Consider the following 17261-nt stretch of genomic DNA (forward strand, 5'->3'; position numbering starts at 1 on the left):
CTTTGTTGCTTCTGTATCTCTGGATTTTGTACTCGGTGTCTTAGGATTTGAAGAAATTATCCATTTATGTTGGGTGCACATGGTATAGTATGTGCTTTATCCAATCTAGGGACTTTTGAATCTAAATAGAGTTGGTACACATAATCAAGATAGGAGTTCTTCTTTGCATAGTAAACTACAGCAAACATTATCCACCATGCAAGTTGATCATGGTTATTATGGTGAAACCATGCATAAGGCTCATTAGAAATATTAATAGGTGATGGTTTCAACCATTGTGTACATCATTCCACTCAATTTTAGGCAGCAATCATTAGGAGTCTATATGATACATAAACATTTCCATAAAATACAACCTAAACATCTTCCTCGCTACGTGATGAGAAATCCATCTTTTGACTGTTGCTTGCATATACGATATGCAGACCAGATACATCAAAGACCATTTTCAACCATTGACAATTAAAGTTCAAATAAAAAATGAAATTTTATACAATCATATTAACCACCAACCCTTCTCAACTATTGCTCAAACTATTGCTAATTGAGGTTCAAACAAAAGCTCAAATTTTATATCAACTGTACTCACAATCATGGAACTTAATGTTGTAAATGAATGGTCTAATACATGTCACATTATTATGATTAAAATTGTTTATATGTACATCAGCGAAAGAGAATTAACTGTGGAGATTCTATAATAACTTTGATTGGAAAAAAGGGGGCGGAAAAATACATGTGGCCATAGACATCCTCATTGTCAATAGATCATTTAAAAGAGAATTGTAAGAATGGTGATCAAAAATAAAAATGAGAGTGCAATGTCCAAAAAAAATAAGCTTAAATGGTTTGCATCATTAGCAGAGGGTACGGCTTGCTTTGAAGGTGAATTTGCTAAACTGTTGTTATACGTCAAGTCATAACCTGAACCACGCAAGATGTGAGGCAATTAGTTAAAGCAATGTTCTGAAACTCTCCATAATAAAAGACACAGAATATATTCAATAAATATGCTTTTCTTTTGCCCCCAACAAATATCCATTCTCAGCAGTAGTCGACCACTGTCAACATCAATGAGGGCGGGGGCAGAGGGTGAAGTTTTGCAACTTACAAACATCCATTCTCAACAGTGGGCTACAGGAAGGTTGATGTTCGGATTTGGTTGATGACTATGATTTAATGTGATAAAAATTTCATGAATTGTATAGAGAAACTGCATATAGATCTATATATCAGTTTTCTAGAACTACATAAGCAAGGTACTTACAGTTAGCTTCCTTCCATCCCAGTAGGCTTTGTTCACGGTCAAAGACAAGCTGATAACCTGTCATGAAATTCTCTGCATCAAAGAGAAAAATGCCATCACAAGAATTCAAAAACAGAGCAATGACTCATTTTACTTTCAAAATATAACAATAAAAGTTATTGATCAGAGATGAAAATACAAAACATTACTACCATACCTTATTATTCAATCATGGATGATTTTATCAGAAAATAGCTCTACGACAATCTTTCTGGAAAAAAACTTCATTTGTGCAGCAGCCAATATAAAGTTTCAAAATTGGAATGGAAGAGAATGATTGATATTGTATTACATTAATCATTAAAAATATGGTATTACTCAGACCTGAAAATATAAAAATTACTAGACTTATTATTCTATCTGGGTGCTTTTATTTTTGGAACTAGCTCATTGACAGTTTTTTTTTTTTTAAGAAAAACCTTTGTTTCTGTAGCCAATATCTAGTTTTAGAACTGGAATGAAAGAGAATGACTGATAACTCATCCATGCATTTCTGAAAAATAAAACTTTGGAGAGTGCAACACCAATTAGAAAAGCAAATTTCAACGTACAATCAACACATTCTTTAGTGGGGAAACAACTAGCCGTATATCATCTTTCAACAACGTAGTTTCCCTGTCCTAGAAGGCATAAGGTAGATTGCCACTCTAAAAATTTCTATTTTTCAACACTTGAAAGTGTAGCGTGATTGCTAAAGTGAGATACAACAGTACCATTAGGTACTTGCAAGCCCAAGAATGAGTGCTTGGAAGGGAAGTGGATTTGCCACCTAATTTTGGGGCAAATCGGGCAAACAAGGATAGGAGAAAAAGCGGTCCAACAAGTTTATTTGAGAACTTAATCTTGTCCTTCATGACCTATGGTTGTTATTAGGGTACATGTGTGAGTTTATTTAGGCTTATTGAGGCAACAAGTAAAATAACCAACAATTTTTCACAAAGGAAATAAGAAAAATTACGGTTTATTCTCCTCTTTCTCTTCAGTTTGCCAATTTAACTATGTGCATGAAAGAAAGGAGAGTTAGAAATAAAAGTATGCCAACTTAATAAACCCCTTGTTCCACTGATTGCAAACAGCAAAAACTATGTGCATGAAAGAAAGGAGAGCTAGAAATAAAAGTATACAAACTTAATAAACCCCTTGTTCCACTGATTTCAAACAGCAAAAAACAAGCATTAAATAGATTCATTGATTTCTGTTGATGGGAAAGCAAACTTAAAAAAAAAACATAGGTTTATCACTGTTCTAGGTGGACGGAATAAATTAACTAGGTTTGATCTCTAATCAAACCCTAATATAATTTAAATATATAGTGAGCTACAAGGGACTAGGGAAAAAGAGATAAATAACAAGTCGCAAAGAAGGGTGAAGCCTACTCTATGTATCTATTGTTGGAGAATGCAATAGGGCAGCTTATTAATTCAAATTCTCCTTAACCTTAACAATTGCTTGTGAACTTTAGTTATCTTCTTATGTTTCTTTATTAGATCTTTTTATCAAACACTTATCAAGAGCAAAAATAGTAAAGACGATGGACACAAGAAGTAGGCTCCAAGCCAGGGCAAAACCCATAAAGAATCTCTTCTCTTCTTATACAATCTGCTTCAAATGAAAAAACCAAGACCTCCTCCGAGCACCAAGTCAGCCCTCCAACAAAGTTCCTCCAACTAGTCAAAGTCAAACCAAGTCAATTAGAGTCAAACCCTTCCAAAACTGCTGCAAACTCAAAATTTCAGCCCCCAACAACAATATTTCGGACAAGCAGTAGGTCTGCAACTTCAGCCCCTGCAGCAGTCCAGTAACTTCACACGTGTGAGAGAAATTAGGGCAAAAACTAGATAAAAACTCGATTTTTCTTCCTTGCCTAAACTTCTTTCTCCTTGACTTTCTCAACTTCCTTCTTGTATTTTGCACTTCTTCTTGATCAGATCGAACTTGCTTGTTATGGTTGACTAATGAGGTTGAAGTTCACTCTATTTATACCCTTCTCAAGGGGTCAAATGGTCTCCTCTCGGCCGACTTTGATTGGCAAGGCCAACTTGGTCTTGGAGGACAACTTTGACACAAATATAATGTTTATTTCTTGATACAAATTACCCAATCAGGTCTTATATAAATTATATTGACTCTCTTGACTCATGACAATAATTCTTATGACATGAAAACCCTAGAAGCATGAAGAACATGCTTAACGTAGATGACCAATCAAAAGAAGCATGAAACACATGCTTGAAAATACTAATTTTTCTTTCTTCTTTTGCTTGTTACATAACATGAGTTCAATAACAATTATGAAGACCAAAACTAGTTACGTTTTCCAAGATCTATGGAGTGCTTCTCCTATTGTGAAAATAAACTAGGATATGCTATCTCCAAATAAAGTGAAACAAAAGCAACAAGAAACCTATACAACTAAATATAAATCAAGGAAATGAAAGTATGGAAAACCTGTATGCCCTAAGTTGAGAAGGTTACCTCTTTACCCATATATTTGTGTTGAAACTCCTTGAGTAAGAGAAAAAGGATGATCAAGTGTGAACAAGGGACCATGCTGTTGAAAAATGTGTAACTAGGTTCGGTCTTCATTAATATGAAATTTATTCTTGTAAATATAAAATGAAAAAGAAATTATTATTATTATTATTGAAGCATGGGTTTCATGCTCAAGTTCTTTTATTTTATCGGTCAAGCACTCATTGAGTGCTTCTAGGGTTTGTCCTAGGTATAAGAGTCATTGTCATATATGGAAGACCCTATGAGAACATTGTATATTGTAAAGAAAAAAATATTTTGTCTTGAAAGTGTCAAAAATTCAAAATACCTCCAAGATCAACTCGGCCTACATGAAGAGCAACGTCCACCCTTGAAGAACCCTATATATAAGAGGAACTCGTCCTCCATTTGGATCATATTCTCACTCATATCTCATGTGAAGAAGGGAGCAGCAAAAGGTCGAACAAGGAAGTGTGAAGAAGAGAAGAACAAGGAAAGTCAAAGTGTTTGGGTCTCTCTACATTCTTCTGGGAATGCGAAGTTTGGGTTTCTGCATTGGGGAAGTCTAAGGTTCGATTTTGGAAGCAAGAAGAGCAAGAAGGCAAGTGAAGGTCTCTTAGGGTTTCCTACTAGCCCTAGGGTCCATATCAAGGCAAGCAAAATCAAGGGAATAACAGTTAGAGGGAGATCGAAGTCTCTTAGAGAGGAAACAATAGATACAACCATTAGGAGATTTTTGAGGTCTAATATGGGCCTCCTAAGGAAATTATAAAATAATAGTGGAAATAATAAAATAAGATTAGATTACATCATCAAATTTTAGAGGGAAAAATAAAAAACTATTTTTTCAACTCGTATTTTCAACCTATCACCCTATGGGTTTACTCAAATTTCGAGCAAAAACACTTGCTAGATGCAAAATTTGATTCCTCATCCAAGGAGTACCCATGTTGTATATTTTCGATAGACCCTACCACACGAAAAATGATAAATACATGAAAATTGTGCTTGCAATCATGTTCTTTCATGTATTTCTCATTTTTCGTATAACAGGGTCCATCAAAAGTATGCAACATGGGTACTCCTTGGATGAGGAATTAAATTTTGCATCCAATGAGTACTCCCGCTCAAAATTTGAGTAAAACCTTAGGGAGATAAGTTGAAAATACGAGTTGAAAAAGCAGTTTTATTATTTTAATATTTTTCATCTTTTTACTTTTTTACTCCAAAAGTGGTGAATCATCCCCCATGGTTGACATCATCATATTGAATCCTAATGGTTCTTATAAAGTTTATTTTGGTTGTACATTTTTCTTCGGAGGCCCATTTTAGACCTCAAAATTCCCCTACTGAGTTGTTGGGCAGCAAAATTTCGGATTTACTGGGAGGTCGAAGATATTGCAGCTGGAGGCCGAGGAAGACTTGATCTTGGAGGGTATTTGTCTGAGTCTAGGTCATGGTATTCGTCAATTAAAAGATCTGAAAGATAAGAAGAGATTTTCGGGTTTTCCCCTCAAGAGGAGGGGTTTTGGCCTTGGCTTGCAGCCTATATATTGTGTCACTATTCTTACTGTTTTGGTAGTTGTTTGATGTATTGCACATTGGAATAATAAAGATCAACGCAAATAAGTAAAAAGGTAACACAAACAATTGTCAAGTTAAGAGAATTAGCATAGATATTGCCCTATTGAATTCTCAACATGGAAACAAAGCTAAGGTTCTCTATGCGCATCATGAAGATCTCCTCTACAATGAAGAAGGTCATTAAAAGGATTGCAAGCCATCTCAAGAATGGTATCAAAGAAGTATGGAGTCTCATATTCTCTTCAAAGAAGGTATCACTCAAAGAAAAGGATGAAGGACTCTTCTCGACTCTCTTTGGGACATTCCAAGACGAAGATATCTGGGTGATTGATAGCGGTGCATCAAGACATATGACTGGTCACTCCCACCAATTGAAGACCTTGTCAAAAGGAAAATCCACATAATCTGTGGAACTTGGAGACAACAAAAGTTATCCAGTGAAAGGCATTGGATCATCATCTATAAAGCTTGAAGATGGAAGCAACATCCACCTCAACAACATTCTATTCATTCCAGACACAAGCATAGAACAAGCAAAAGTAATTGGCATCCGAGAAGGAAGGTTCTACAAATTAATATCTCCCATAAAGTATGCCCTACTCCACACTGAGATTAGCCCATGTGAACTTTGGCACCGAAGGTTCGGTCATTTACATTTCAAGATTCTACCAACTCTAAATTCCATAGTAGATGGAATACCAAATCTAAAGGAGGATCATGAAGGTGTCTGCAAAGGATGTGCATTAGGCAAGAATACCAAGAGACCATTTGGAAGCAGTGCTTCACGGTCGAAAGAAATCTTGGATCTTATTCACTTTGATGTATGTGGCCCTATGTCTCCCAAATCACTTGGAGGTCATCTTTATTATGTCACATTCATAGATGATCATTCAAGAAAGACCTGGGTTTACTTAATGAAAACCAAGGATGAAGTATTTACTAAATTTCAAGAATTCAAAGCAGAAGTGGAGAACCTTACAGAAAGAAGAATCAAGATACTAAGATCTGATAATGGAGGAGAATATACATCCAAAGAGATTATAGCATTCTGTAAGGAATCTAGGATTAAGAGGGAGTTGATAGTTCCATATAATCCCGAACAAAATGGAGTTGTAGAAAGAAAGAACTGATCCATTGAAGAAAGTGTAAAAGAAATGTTACACGATCAAGATCTACCGAAGTTTCTGTGGGGTGAGGCAACAAAGACAATAATCTACATACAAAATCGATGTCCTCACAGATCTCTAGACAACAAGACTCCAGAAGAAGTGTTCACTGGGAAGAAGCCATCTGTAGATCATCTCCGAATCTTTGGGTGTCCTGTGTATATACATATACCTAAAGACAAAAGAAAGAAGTTGGATCCTTCCGGTGTGAAAGGTACATTTGTCGGATATAGTAACTCATCTAAAGCCTATAGAATCTACATGAAAGATGGACATCACATTGAAGTTAGTCGTGATGTCATATTTGATGAAAGCATAGCATTCAAGAAATCAAAAGAACTTTCTATAGATTTTGATGACGAAGAACTTCCTATATTTGAGGAAGAAGTTGACAAGGAAGAAGAAGGATCTCACCATAAGGAAGAAGGATCGAGTGAACCTGTTCAACCTGTGGTCATTCAAGAAACAAGGAAAAGACCTAACTAGTTGAAGTCTACACTGATTGATGCAGAAGGTCATGGGGCAGCTCAAGGATCATTTAGAGAAAGTAAAAGACCCAAGAGATATTCTGGGTATGTTGCATACATGACGAAGTTAATAGAAGCATAATCATCAACATTTGAGGAGGCTATAAAACATCGAGAATGGAAAGATTCCATGAATGAGGAATATCAATCTATAATGAAGAATGAAGTTTGGGAGATCGTACCTAGGCCCGAAGACAAGTTTGTGGTTACTTCCAAATGGATCTATAAGATCAAGCATGCAGCCGATGTAAGTGTAGATAAATATAAAGCAAGATTTGTGGCCAGAGGTTTCTCTCAACTCGAAGGCATCGACTATGAAGAAACATTTGCTCCAACAACAAGATATACTACAATTCGATCATTAGTCTCTCTGGCAGCATCAATCGAATGGAACATCCACCAAATGGATGTCAAGACTGCATTTTTGAATGGCATAATAGATGAAGAAGTCTATATAGAACAACCCTTGGGTTTTGAAGCAAAGGACAGGAAGGCATATGTTTGCAGATTGAAGAAGGCACTATATGGCCTCAAGCAAGCACCAAGGGTGTGGTATGCTAGGATAGATGCATACTTACAAAGATTAGGCTTCACGAAAAGCTGTGTTGACTCCCTCTACATCAAGGTTGTGAACAATGAACCTGTAATCATTCTTCTGTATGTAGATGATCTTCTCTTGACAGGTGTAGAAGGTCGAATTGAAAAATGTAAGAAGCAATTGGCAGTTGAATTTGACATGAAGGACCTTGGGCTGATGCATTACTATTTGGGACTGGAAGTTTGGCAAAAACTTAATGAAGTCTATTTAGGTAAAGGAAACTATGTGATCGGGATATTGAAGAAGTTCGACATGATGGACTGTAAACAAATGACCACTCCAATGATCACTAACTTGAAGAAACTAAGAAGTTTCAAATCAAGCCATGTGGATCCCTCCAGATACATTGGCTCACTAATGTACTTAGTGAATACTAGACCGGACATATGTTTTGCAGTAAATGTACTCAGTCAGTTCCAAGTGGAGCTGAAGCATAACCATTGGATAGCAGCAAAACATATTATGAGATATCTACGAGGAACCATCAACTATTGCTTGAAGTATGATAGAAGGAATGATGTTCAACTAACTGGTTATACAGATTCCGACTGGGGAGGCAGTGAACAGGATGGGAGAAGCACTACGGGAGGATGTTTCAGCTTAGGATCCTCTATGGTCTCATGGATAAGTAGAAAACAAGACACCGTTGCGTTAAGTAGTGCTGAAGTTGAGTATGTTGCAGCATGCGAAGTCAACAGGGAAGCAATTTGGTTAAGGAAGCTGTTATCTGACTTGTTTGAAGGACCAATGAACCCTACAGTGATACATTGTGATAACACCAGTTGTATTTGTTTATGAGGACCCAATGTTTCATGGGAAGCCAAAGCATATCAACAACAAGTATCACTATATACGAGAGCTAGTACAAAATGGCGTTGTGCAGCTACGGTATATCTCCACTGACGAGCAGGTATCTAACATATTGACGAATATCTCCACTGACGAGCAGGTATCTAACATATTGACAAAATCACTTCCAAACAAGAAGCTTGTATACTTAAGGGACAAGCTTGGTTTGGTGGATTTGTCCTCCTAATTGAGAGGGAGAGATAGACACAACATTCTTGTCTTCACTTGGGAAGAAAGAATGGAGGATTGGGTAACCATCTGGCATTCGATACTCTTTGAGAATGTGGTAGGGCATTCAAGATAAGAGTAGTCGTGGATTGATATTCTTTGAGGATTAGCTACCCAAGATAAGAATAGTCCAATGGAAGGTCATACTCTATGAACACCTATGTACCTTGGAGAGACAATGATGATGGTGTCTATACATCATTGGTCTCGCCAACATTGTGCTCTGATCTTGTGGAGAGATAGAGCTGTTATTCAAGGCCTTGCTATATGACAATGTTGGTTATTATGATGCTGGACAGATGGGTTACCAATCCGACTCTTCTTATGAGATCCCTTCAGATTGAGAATGACCATGTACCTCTAATGAATACCTCCCCAGTTAAGAGGGAGTGTTGAAAAATGTGTAACTAGGTTCGGTCTTCATTTGTATGAGATGTATTCTTGTAAATATAAAATGAAAAATAAATTATTATTATTGAAGCATGGGTTTCATGCTCAAGTTCTTTTATTTTATAGGTCAAGCACCCATTGAGTGCTTCTAGGGTTTTTCTTAGGTATAAGAGTCATTGTCATATATGGAAGACCCTATGGGCCTATTGTATATTGTAAAGAAAAAAATATTTTGTCTTGAAAGTGTCAAAAGACCTCCAAGATCAAGTCGGCCTACATGAAGAGCAACGCCCACCCTTGAAGAACCCTGTATATAAGAGGAACGTGTCCTCCATTTGGATCATATTCTCACTCATATCTCATGCGAAGAAGGGAGCAACAGAAGGTCGAAGAAGGAAGTGCGAAGAAGAGAAGGATAAGGAAAGTCAAAGTGTTTGGGTCTCTCTACATTCTTTTGGGAATGTGAAGTTAGGGTTTTTGCACTAGGGAAGTCTAAGGTTCGATTTTGGAAGCAAGAAGGCAAACGAAGGTCTCTTAGGGTTTCCTACTAGCCCTAGGATCTATATCAAGGCAAGCGAAGCTAATAAATTCATATTTTTTACATGTCACTTCATATTGAATCACTTAGTAAATAAGCTAATTTTGGGAGAAAGAATTTGTATTTGGTTGCTAGTTGCTACTATTTCAAGAGTTTGACTTTGAGATATATTTGGGAAAAAAATATGGGACCAGACCCCCTGTCAAAGATCCAATTTGGTGAAGATAGAGGAAGCTTAGAAGATGACTTACTAAATGTGTAGTTATTTCAACTTGAAGCAGTGCTAGACCGGTTCAAAGAAATAACCAGATTTTGGATCACTATTATGGAACCCACTCACTGCACAAGTTCACAAACAAGACAACCAATGACAAGAGAAGCCAATTATTAGCTAATTGCAAGGCAAATGCAGAAATTCAATGCAAATGGAATCCTTAGAAGATGTGTAAAAACTGTGAGAGAAAATATATATTATATGAGGCATGTGAAGGGGTTGTTGGAGGGCCACTGGTTATTCGGTAGGTAGATTTTTTTTGAGATGTCGAACATGGAGTTCGAATGCAGGTCCCAATGTACCACAAGTATTTCTAAAAATCCCATGCTCTATACTACAAGAATGCATGAATTCTTGGAAACAAGCATGGTAGGCTTGAAACAACATTTGGTGTAGAATGCATCTCAAGATCACTCAAGTTGGGGGAAAGTTTGACTAAGTAGGTCCCTCTAAGAGTATGCCCTAACAGATAATGAACATTTGGGGACCCAAGGGACACCCCTCAACTAAGTAAGAACCCAACTAATGCATGAGGCCCAATAGAGATCCTAATTAGCAAGGGAGGGCCCCAAATGGGTCTACAAAAGCTCAAAGTCCAAAAATGGAAAGGTGGCCCAAACCACAACTGACAAACCCCGTGTAAAGGAGGAGCAAGCCCACCAGTATTTGACCTTGGGCCATCTCCACAACTACTGCTCCAAGTTGCCATTAGATCACAACCCAATAGAATAGTTATCTTGACAACATCTAAGAGCACATGCCCAACAAATGGTTCTCCTTTTTTTAGCAAGTGCCTTGGTGTTGATATAAAAAAGGAACAAAGGACATATATCTAACCAAAACGTGAGCAAGCATGTGAATAATTGTATGTGGAGGACGAAGCATATTAGAATGATGCCAATCAACAAACTACATAGAAGGAGAACATTGTTTGTCCGGAGATGTCAAATGAGGATAGAGAAGAAGACATGAATGTTTGGCTTTTCTCCTCGAGGGTGGTCATTATAAATGAAGCCCCTCCAAGGGGAATGAGGAGACTTTACAGATCTGATACCTTTGATTCCAATTAAGAATCGGTTCCCTCTTCAGATCCTCAACTCTGAACTTTGAAGTTACAGTTAGTCACTGTAAACCCTTCTTTAGGGAGGGTAGCATGAGGTTAAAAACAAGAAAGGGGAAAATTGTCAGATAGAGGATTATTTTTCAATGGGACAGATATGACATGTATATTATTTATGTAATATTATTCTTATAAGTGCAGTATGCTCCTAAGAAGTCTAATTTCCATTTAAATTTTGAATAAAAATGGCAACTTTTTCTTTGGAGAAAAACATATGGCCACTTTTAAGTATTATACAATCTACGAAGGAGAAAATAATAAATATAAATAGTTGTACGATAAAGATTATCCAAAATGGCCCTTTTTCCAACAAAGTTCTGGGCAGTAAATCCTAGAGAAATTTAGAGACATGACATAATTCAATGGGTCAAAGTTCCAAGGGCATAGTTCCCCTTTGAAGTTCCTTACCCAAAATCTTTCAAAAACTCTGAAGTAACCTAAACCTATACTCTGTAGATTTTTTCCTTTGCCAAAATCCAGCAAAAATAAAGTTTTCTGGACCATTTGAGATAATGCATATAAAAGGCCACCTGTTTCTGTCCTATTAATATATTGGCAGTGTTTGTAAGTAAATCAATCATGGAATCTGCCATTACCAATAGTTCAGCTATCTATGCTCTGGAAAGATTGGCATGCAAAATTCATCTGACACCCCTCTTCGACAAATCAAAATAGGTGAGTTAACTTACGACCAATAATTGTTGTACTTGCACCATTAAGCACTGCGAGACAGTAACCTACCAAGTTCCCATTCTGCAATAATAAAGCAATAGATTTGTCATTTCTATGTTAGCAACAAATGCCAATAGAAGAATCACATCAAATTTCTGTAGTATTGAAAATTCTACCGTGTCCAAAAGAGAGATCAATGGTTGAATAACAGGAAAGTTGTTTCCTCCGTAGAAGTTGAAAGATATATTAGGCCCTTGGTTAATGCTTTGACTGTTGCTGCACAGATAGGGGTAACGATATTAGTTCTTTCTCAATAATGAGACAGTTAATGTTGCTCAAACAAGATGAATAAATGTTTTGTATGATTACAACCAACCTGACACTATAACAAAACTCAAAAGGAATGCTTGAATTATCAACTGCCAATGGAGAGTTCTGTGTCTGCATATGATACTATTACCTTCAAAACTCGTTAGTCAATTGGGAAAATCTCCAAAAGGGGGATTATATACAAAAAGAAAAAAATTCTGTAATCACTCACATTTGATGTAAGGTTTTTGTAAACTGGATCAGCCAACTGTGTAAATGAGGTGCCAGTGTCAAAAAGGGCCTGAAAGTCTGTTTTGATATTGGTATTTCCCACGTAAAAGTCTGTCACATTTACATTATATGCTGATGAGCTGCAATCCAATAAACACCTTATGATATAAGAGTCTAAATGGTAACTCTGAAGTACTTTTAAAAAAATTGGGTTGAATGCATAGAGCTGACACTCACGATGTATTATAAAAAGGAGTTTTGTTTTGGTCTGAACTCCCTTTATCTCCAAAGGCAAACCTTCCAACATTTGAATCGTCTGGGAAGCACATAGAAAAAGAATTTGATACAAGGCCTGAATTGTACAACATGCTCGGGACAGAGATATCATCAATGCCAAGCCCAAGTAGACCATCAGGAGCCGCACCTAGTAGAAATGAGCCTGTTTGTACACTTCCACACCTATCAATTGCAACAGGCAAAGACCCACTCAACGAGTGTTCATTCATGTGTAGCACTTAAGAATGGAAAAACATTGACAGTGCAGAGTAATTTTCAGGTCATGTCACATGGTCTAATTCAGTATGGCCTCAGACTGAAATCTAGAGGCAGAAAACCCACTTCTAAAAATTCTAGTCCTGTAGAGAGGAGCAGTATGAGTTTTCTGTGCCTCAACTGTCTTAAAAAATTACACCGAAAAATGACCTCATTATCAACTGCTTTGAACAGGAAGAGCACCTAAATCTTCAGAACAGTCATATTCACTTTCAACAACAAGAAACAAATCATACCCAAACGTGATAGATGCCTTCACCGTTCCTTCCTGTGACCCATCTCCAGGAGTCAGATAAAGAATATCCTCCACTAAAGTTCCTGCAGTGGATGTATTTGCAGAGAGATATTGAACGCTGTATGGGCATTGATCACTAGGTTTGGAGCATTCATTTGTTAATTGACAGAGAGTATTACTACAAGCAACTGACTTGCTTGTCTGCGAGGCTGATGGACTGTAAGTCTGTAAAATGATACCCTGTTTAAATAAGAATTAAATATCAGCAAAAGAGAATCCCATTTCAAGTCGAGGCATACAAACAGATACTATTAAGCTGAGGAGTTTCATTATCAAGGGAACCCACAGAAACACAAGATATGAAGAAGACTGGATATGCAACAAAATAGCCTTTTTCCTGCAACTGTTGTGGAAATCTAACTGAACAATCCTTTGCAATTCCCATCGATCCAGCACATTTTCAGTTTTTTGACCTCAGTGGTTGATTCAGACATACCAAACAACCCAGAACGGTGAACATCTGTGATCAGGAAATGTTTCCCGTGTGAAAGCAGGACTGATCACCTGATTCAAGTCAAAATGGCAACAGAAACATGCCGGAAAGAGGGCTATTTTATAAGTTGTTCTGTAATTAGGAATCAATTTAACTTGCTCCATTTGCACTGAAGACGAGTTACTTTCATGACAACAAATAATGCAAATGCATTTAGTAAGTGGAAAAATGTTGTGGATATGAAAGAAGCCGTTAATGTCATCCATAAGGAAGAAATTTTGTCACTTTATCACAATAATGAGGCTCTGAAAGGCCAATGCGATATTCATACATGTAGTCAGTAATAGAAAATATGACTAAAAGCCTTCAACAGTATTTAGACTTCTTCACATAAACCTACATCTCCTGGTAAATTATATTAACCTATTTTCGGTGGATTCAGTTATTGGAAGAATCTGTAAATCCTGAAAGCTAGGTCAACCACTTCAAGAAAAGATGGTTAAAAATAAGGTTTTTATTTGAATTGATTGACAAAATCCAATTTCAAGCATCAGGACAGATAATTTATTGTAATCTGTGAAGTATATCTTATATATCTTTTACCCTGCGATTTCTTAAGTATTAAAATGTTTTCAATTGAAATGAGTGGCTAGCTGCCTGACATTTTGGAAAAAGCAAAACTCTCTGGCTGGTAATCCATTAAATTAAATAGCATCAAGTCAACCAAACCACCCTGACAAGTTTAGGAAGCAAAGCCAACAGATATACCCTGCAAAAGGAAAGGCTCTTGCTTGTCTTTACAGATGTACCTTGCATTTCTGCGATTGATGCAAGGTTGGGAACAATAAAGAAAATGAATCCGTTTCAATGCAGGAAAAGCTGTGGGAGGAGAATGTTAAGCACCAAAATACAACCAGATACCCTTATTGATTTTTATTATGATTTGGGGAAAAACAAACTGATGGACACAATAGCCCATGACTGAAATATCACCATTCATGTAATTTTCTATCCAGTCTCAGAAACCATAGTCTAAGTGGATTTCGTACCCAATCCAATAGAACATAATAGTTGATAACAAAGAACAAATCAAAACTATTAAGTTAATACCAGTAAGTTTAAAAGGGAAAAGCTGAAAATACAATACATTTAATCCATAGCTAGCTGCAGAAGTAGGAGCGCACGCTTGGCAATCACAAGGCACCCAGAACACATCACTGCCCGTGTCAAGTGCTACAAGTAATGTTACGTTGGGAGTGCCCACTTGAACCATGGTGTAGAACAAACTGTCCAGACCAGAGAACAGGGAGTTAGGAGCCTAATGACAGATTGAATTACAATAACAGGGAACTTTATTAACTTTGATTTTGAATTTTGTAAACACCTTTGAGCACTCGAAAACAGGCGCTTTAATTGTATAATATCCTATCTAAGTATGAACTATAATGTCTATGCTATTATTAAGTATATAAGTTCTACAAGTATTAACATACATAATTTTATTTGGGTTCAATCCAAATTGAATATGCAACATAATTTTATTTGGGTTAAGTAATAGAGAAGGAAACAGAACTTACTATCCCAACTGCGAAAGCCTCAATGTTTCGTTCCCTTCCGAAAATGTAAGAGACGAATATTCGGTTAATTTACGACCATGGCGAGCAGAATCATGATGATGCAGTGCCTTGTAATACTCATTGCTTCCCTGGACAGGCCAACCATCTGTATCTATCCCATGTTTCAAGGCCATCCACTCTTTTACTTCTTGAGAATATTTATGATACATCTGAAAACTGTTGGATTGCCCATTTGAATTCTGGAAGCCAAGAGATGTAAATAATATTAAATAACAAATAAATCTCAAAGTTGGGCATTCCATGAGGGAAAAACAAGTAGAACGTATTTGCACAAAATTTGAGCCAACTGAAAGCCCTGTTAGTTCTAACTGGTTTCTGGCTCAATGATGTTAGTCTTTTTCTACCCCGTTCCTCTTGTTGGGCAGGGCAGGGCAGTGCAGTGCAGGGCAGATTATGTAATGACCCTTTGAATGTTTTGAGTCGATCAAATTTCACGATTAATTCTAACGTATTGGACAATGGAAATTGAAGAAGCCTTGCAATTTAATTTGAAAATATTGTATCGTATGTTGGCAAACTAAGGGAGGGGCATATATGTCTGTTATCAGACAGTTCTCAGAAGAAAAATTATGAACTGCGTTACAATTTATCATTTCTGTACCAAGGAGAGTTGAAGTGTCGTAGTGGACAAAAATTAAAAATGAAGAACAGTCGTATACTAAGGTCATCATTTGCGTAAGGACATGAAGTAACTTATGAAATCTGTAATTGACTATGCGTCGTTAGAGAAATGACGATTTCGTTGATAAGACCTTTACAATTTTAGCGGATATCTTACTGCTTACTGCGAATAATCCCGATAGCTCCGGGCAAGGAAAAGGCATTTACCGGTGGAGATCGCACTCAGACTATAGTTTTCAATCTCAAAGAATTGGTCTTCCTCCTCGATGGTAGATGAAGGTCTTCCTTTTCTGCTGGCCATGGTATGAAATTCAATCTCAGTTTCACAGTTTCCCTTCAATTGTGCTCCTTGAGTTGCAATTAGGTCTCCTCTCCATAAAAAGAATTTACCTGCTATCAAAATTACGTTTGTAATTTCCGTTGACCAAAAACAATGCCGCCATTGATGTAATAAATTGGTTTGTCAAAACAAAAAAGCTTCCTGTGTTTTCTCGAAGTTCATTTCTCCGACTTATTATTAAATTGACATACTATCTATATTTTTATTTTTCTTCAAATTCTAATCGGTTGCTTCTTTCATTGTATTTCCCCTCTCTATTAAAATACTAATTTAATATTCGTATTTTTATAGTCTATTTTTTAATTTATATAAATTATTAAAAAAATATTTTTATAATTTTATTCATCTGTCCGTCCTTTTGTCTTTAATAACTATTGACTTAGTGTTTATTTGTTTATTAACCTTAATTTCCTAATCACTAAAAGTATTGGCAAAATAAATATAGTGACGTAGATTTATTTAAAACATTTCTTTTTTTATGCATTTTTTAATTTAAAGATTGCTATAAACGTAAATTTTTTATATTAAATTAATTAATTAAATTAAATTCAATTTGATTTATGTCGAGTAGTTGGGAATAACAATTAAAATCCTTGTCATCAAATCCGTTTACGTAATGATATATTAGATTTGATCTAATAGTTTAGAACCTCGATATTAAAAATAATTATATTAGTTCGAGAATTAATACATATATATTTCTCATATAAAATATAAATGTATTTTTCATGTAAAATATAAATGTATTTTCCATGAAAAAAATATATATATTTTTATTATTTTTTTAATTTTAATTTAATTAATAATTATTTAATTGTTTATTTTTTATTTATTTTTTTTGATGAGTGAGAACCGAGATTAATGTGGTCGTCGAGTCCTATGAGGAATGACAAATGGGTCGTTGGGGAGGGTTGTACTTCTCGGTCCCCTCATATTATAGGGAGGAGAGAATGGTGTACAGGAGCCTTAGATCTCAAGCATGTGAGTATTTACGGTGCATTGGGAAAGGGAAGCGACAACGGGTTGATAAGCAGGATGAGGAAGGTGTTGGGATTTCATTTTAGTGCCCAGATTTGGTGGTGGAACCATACTTGGCCT

The 17261-nt window shown here is 36.3% G+C and overlaps 1 protein-coding gene across 7 annotated transcripts; it reads right to left on the reverse strand.

The window, feature by feature from the left end:
- Positions 1-606: 606 nt before the first annotated feature.
- LOC149204270 (aspartyl protease family protein 1-like) lies at positions 607-16319 on the reverse strand. 7 transcript variants are annotated; one of them, XM_089394667.1, is made up of 11 exons: positions 15988-16319; positions 15143-15381; positions 14713-14851; positions 13074-13312; positions 12523-12744; positions 12287-12443; positions 12122-12198; positions 11922-12021; positions 11763-11826; positions 1268-1339; positions 607-924 (listed from the first exon to the last, which is right to left on the reverse strand). In XM_089394667.1, the coding sequence occupies exons 1-11, from the start codon at positions 16024-16026 to the stop codon at positions 773-775; spliced, it is 1500 nt and encodes a 499-aa protein (XP_089250793.1). In that variant the 5' UTR covers positions 16027-16319; the 3' UTR covers positions 607-772. The 7 variants fall into 7 exon arrangements, 6 of the variants coding, with proteins under 6 accessions (XP_089250793.1, XP_089250795.1, XP_089250794.1 ...); XM_089394669.1 differs by having other exon boundaries at positions 15981-16317; XM_089394668.1 differs by having other exon boundaries at positions 16031-16316.
- Positions 16320-17261: the final 942 nt, after the last annotated feature.

This window comes from Pinus tabuliformis, chromosome 1_2 (assembly GCF_031772625.1).
Source record: "Pinus tabuliformis cultivar Carrire ecotype Pingquan chromosome 1_2, CPIR1, whole genome shotgun sequence".
NCBI lineage: Eukaryota > Viridiplantae > Streptophyta > Pinopsida > Pinales > Pinaceae > Pinus > Pinus tabuliformis.

Bases quoted from the DNA above. Each gene is read 5' to 3' on its own strand.
- LOC149204270 (XM_089394664.1), bottom strand. From the start codon at position 15,444: ATGGAATGCCCAACTTTGAGATTTATTTGTTATTTAATATTATTTACA. The intron at 12,444-12,522 runs GTGAGTGTCAGC...TTATATCATAAG, and splicing joins ACTCCTTTTTATAATACATC to GTGTTTATTGGATTGCAGCT. The intron at 12,022-12,121 runs GTTGGTTGTAAT...CTATCTGTGCAG, and splicing joins GAGTTTTGTTATAGTGTCAG to CAACAGTCAAAGCATTAACC.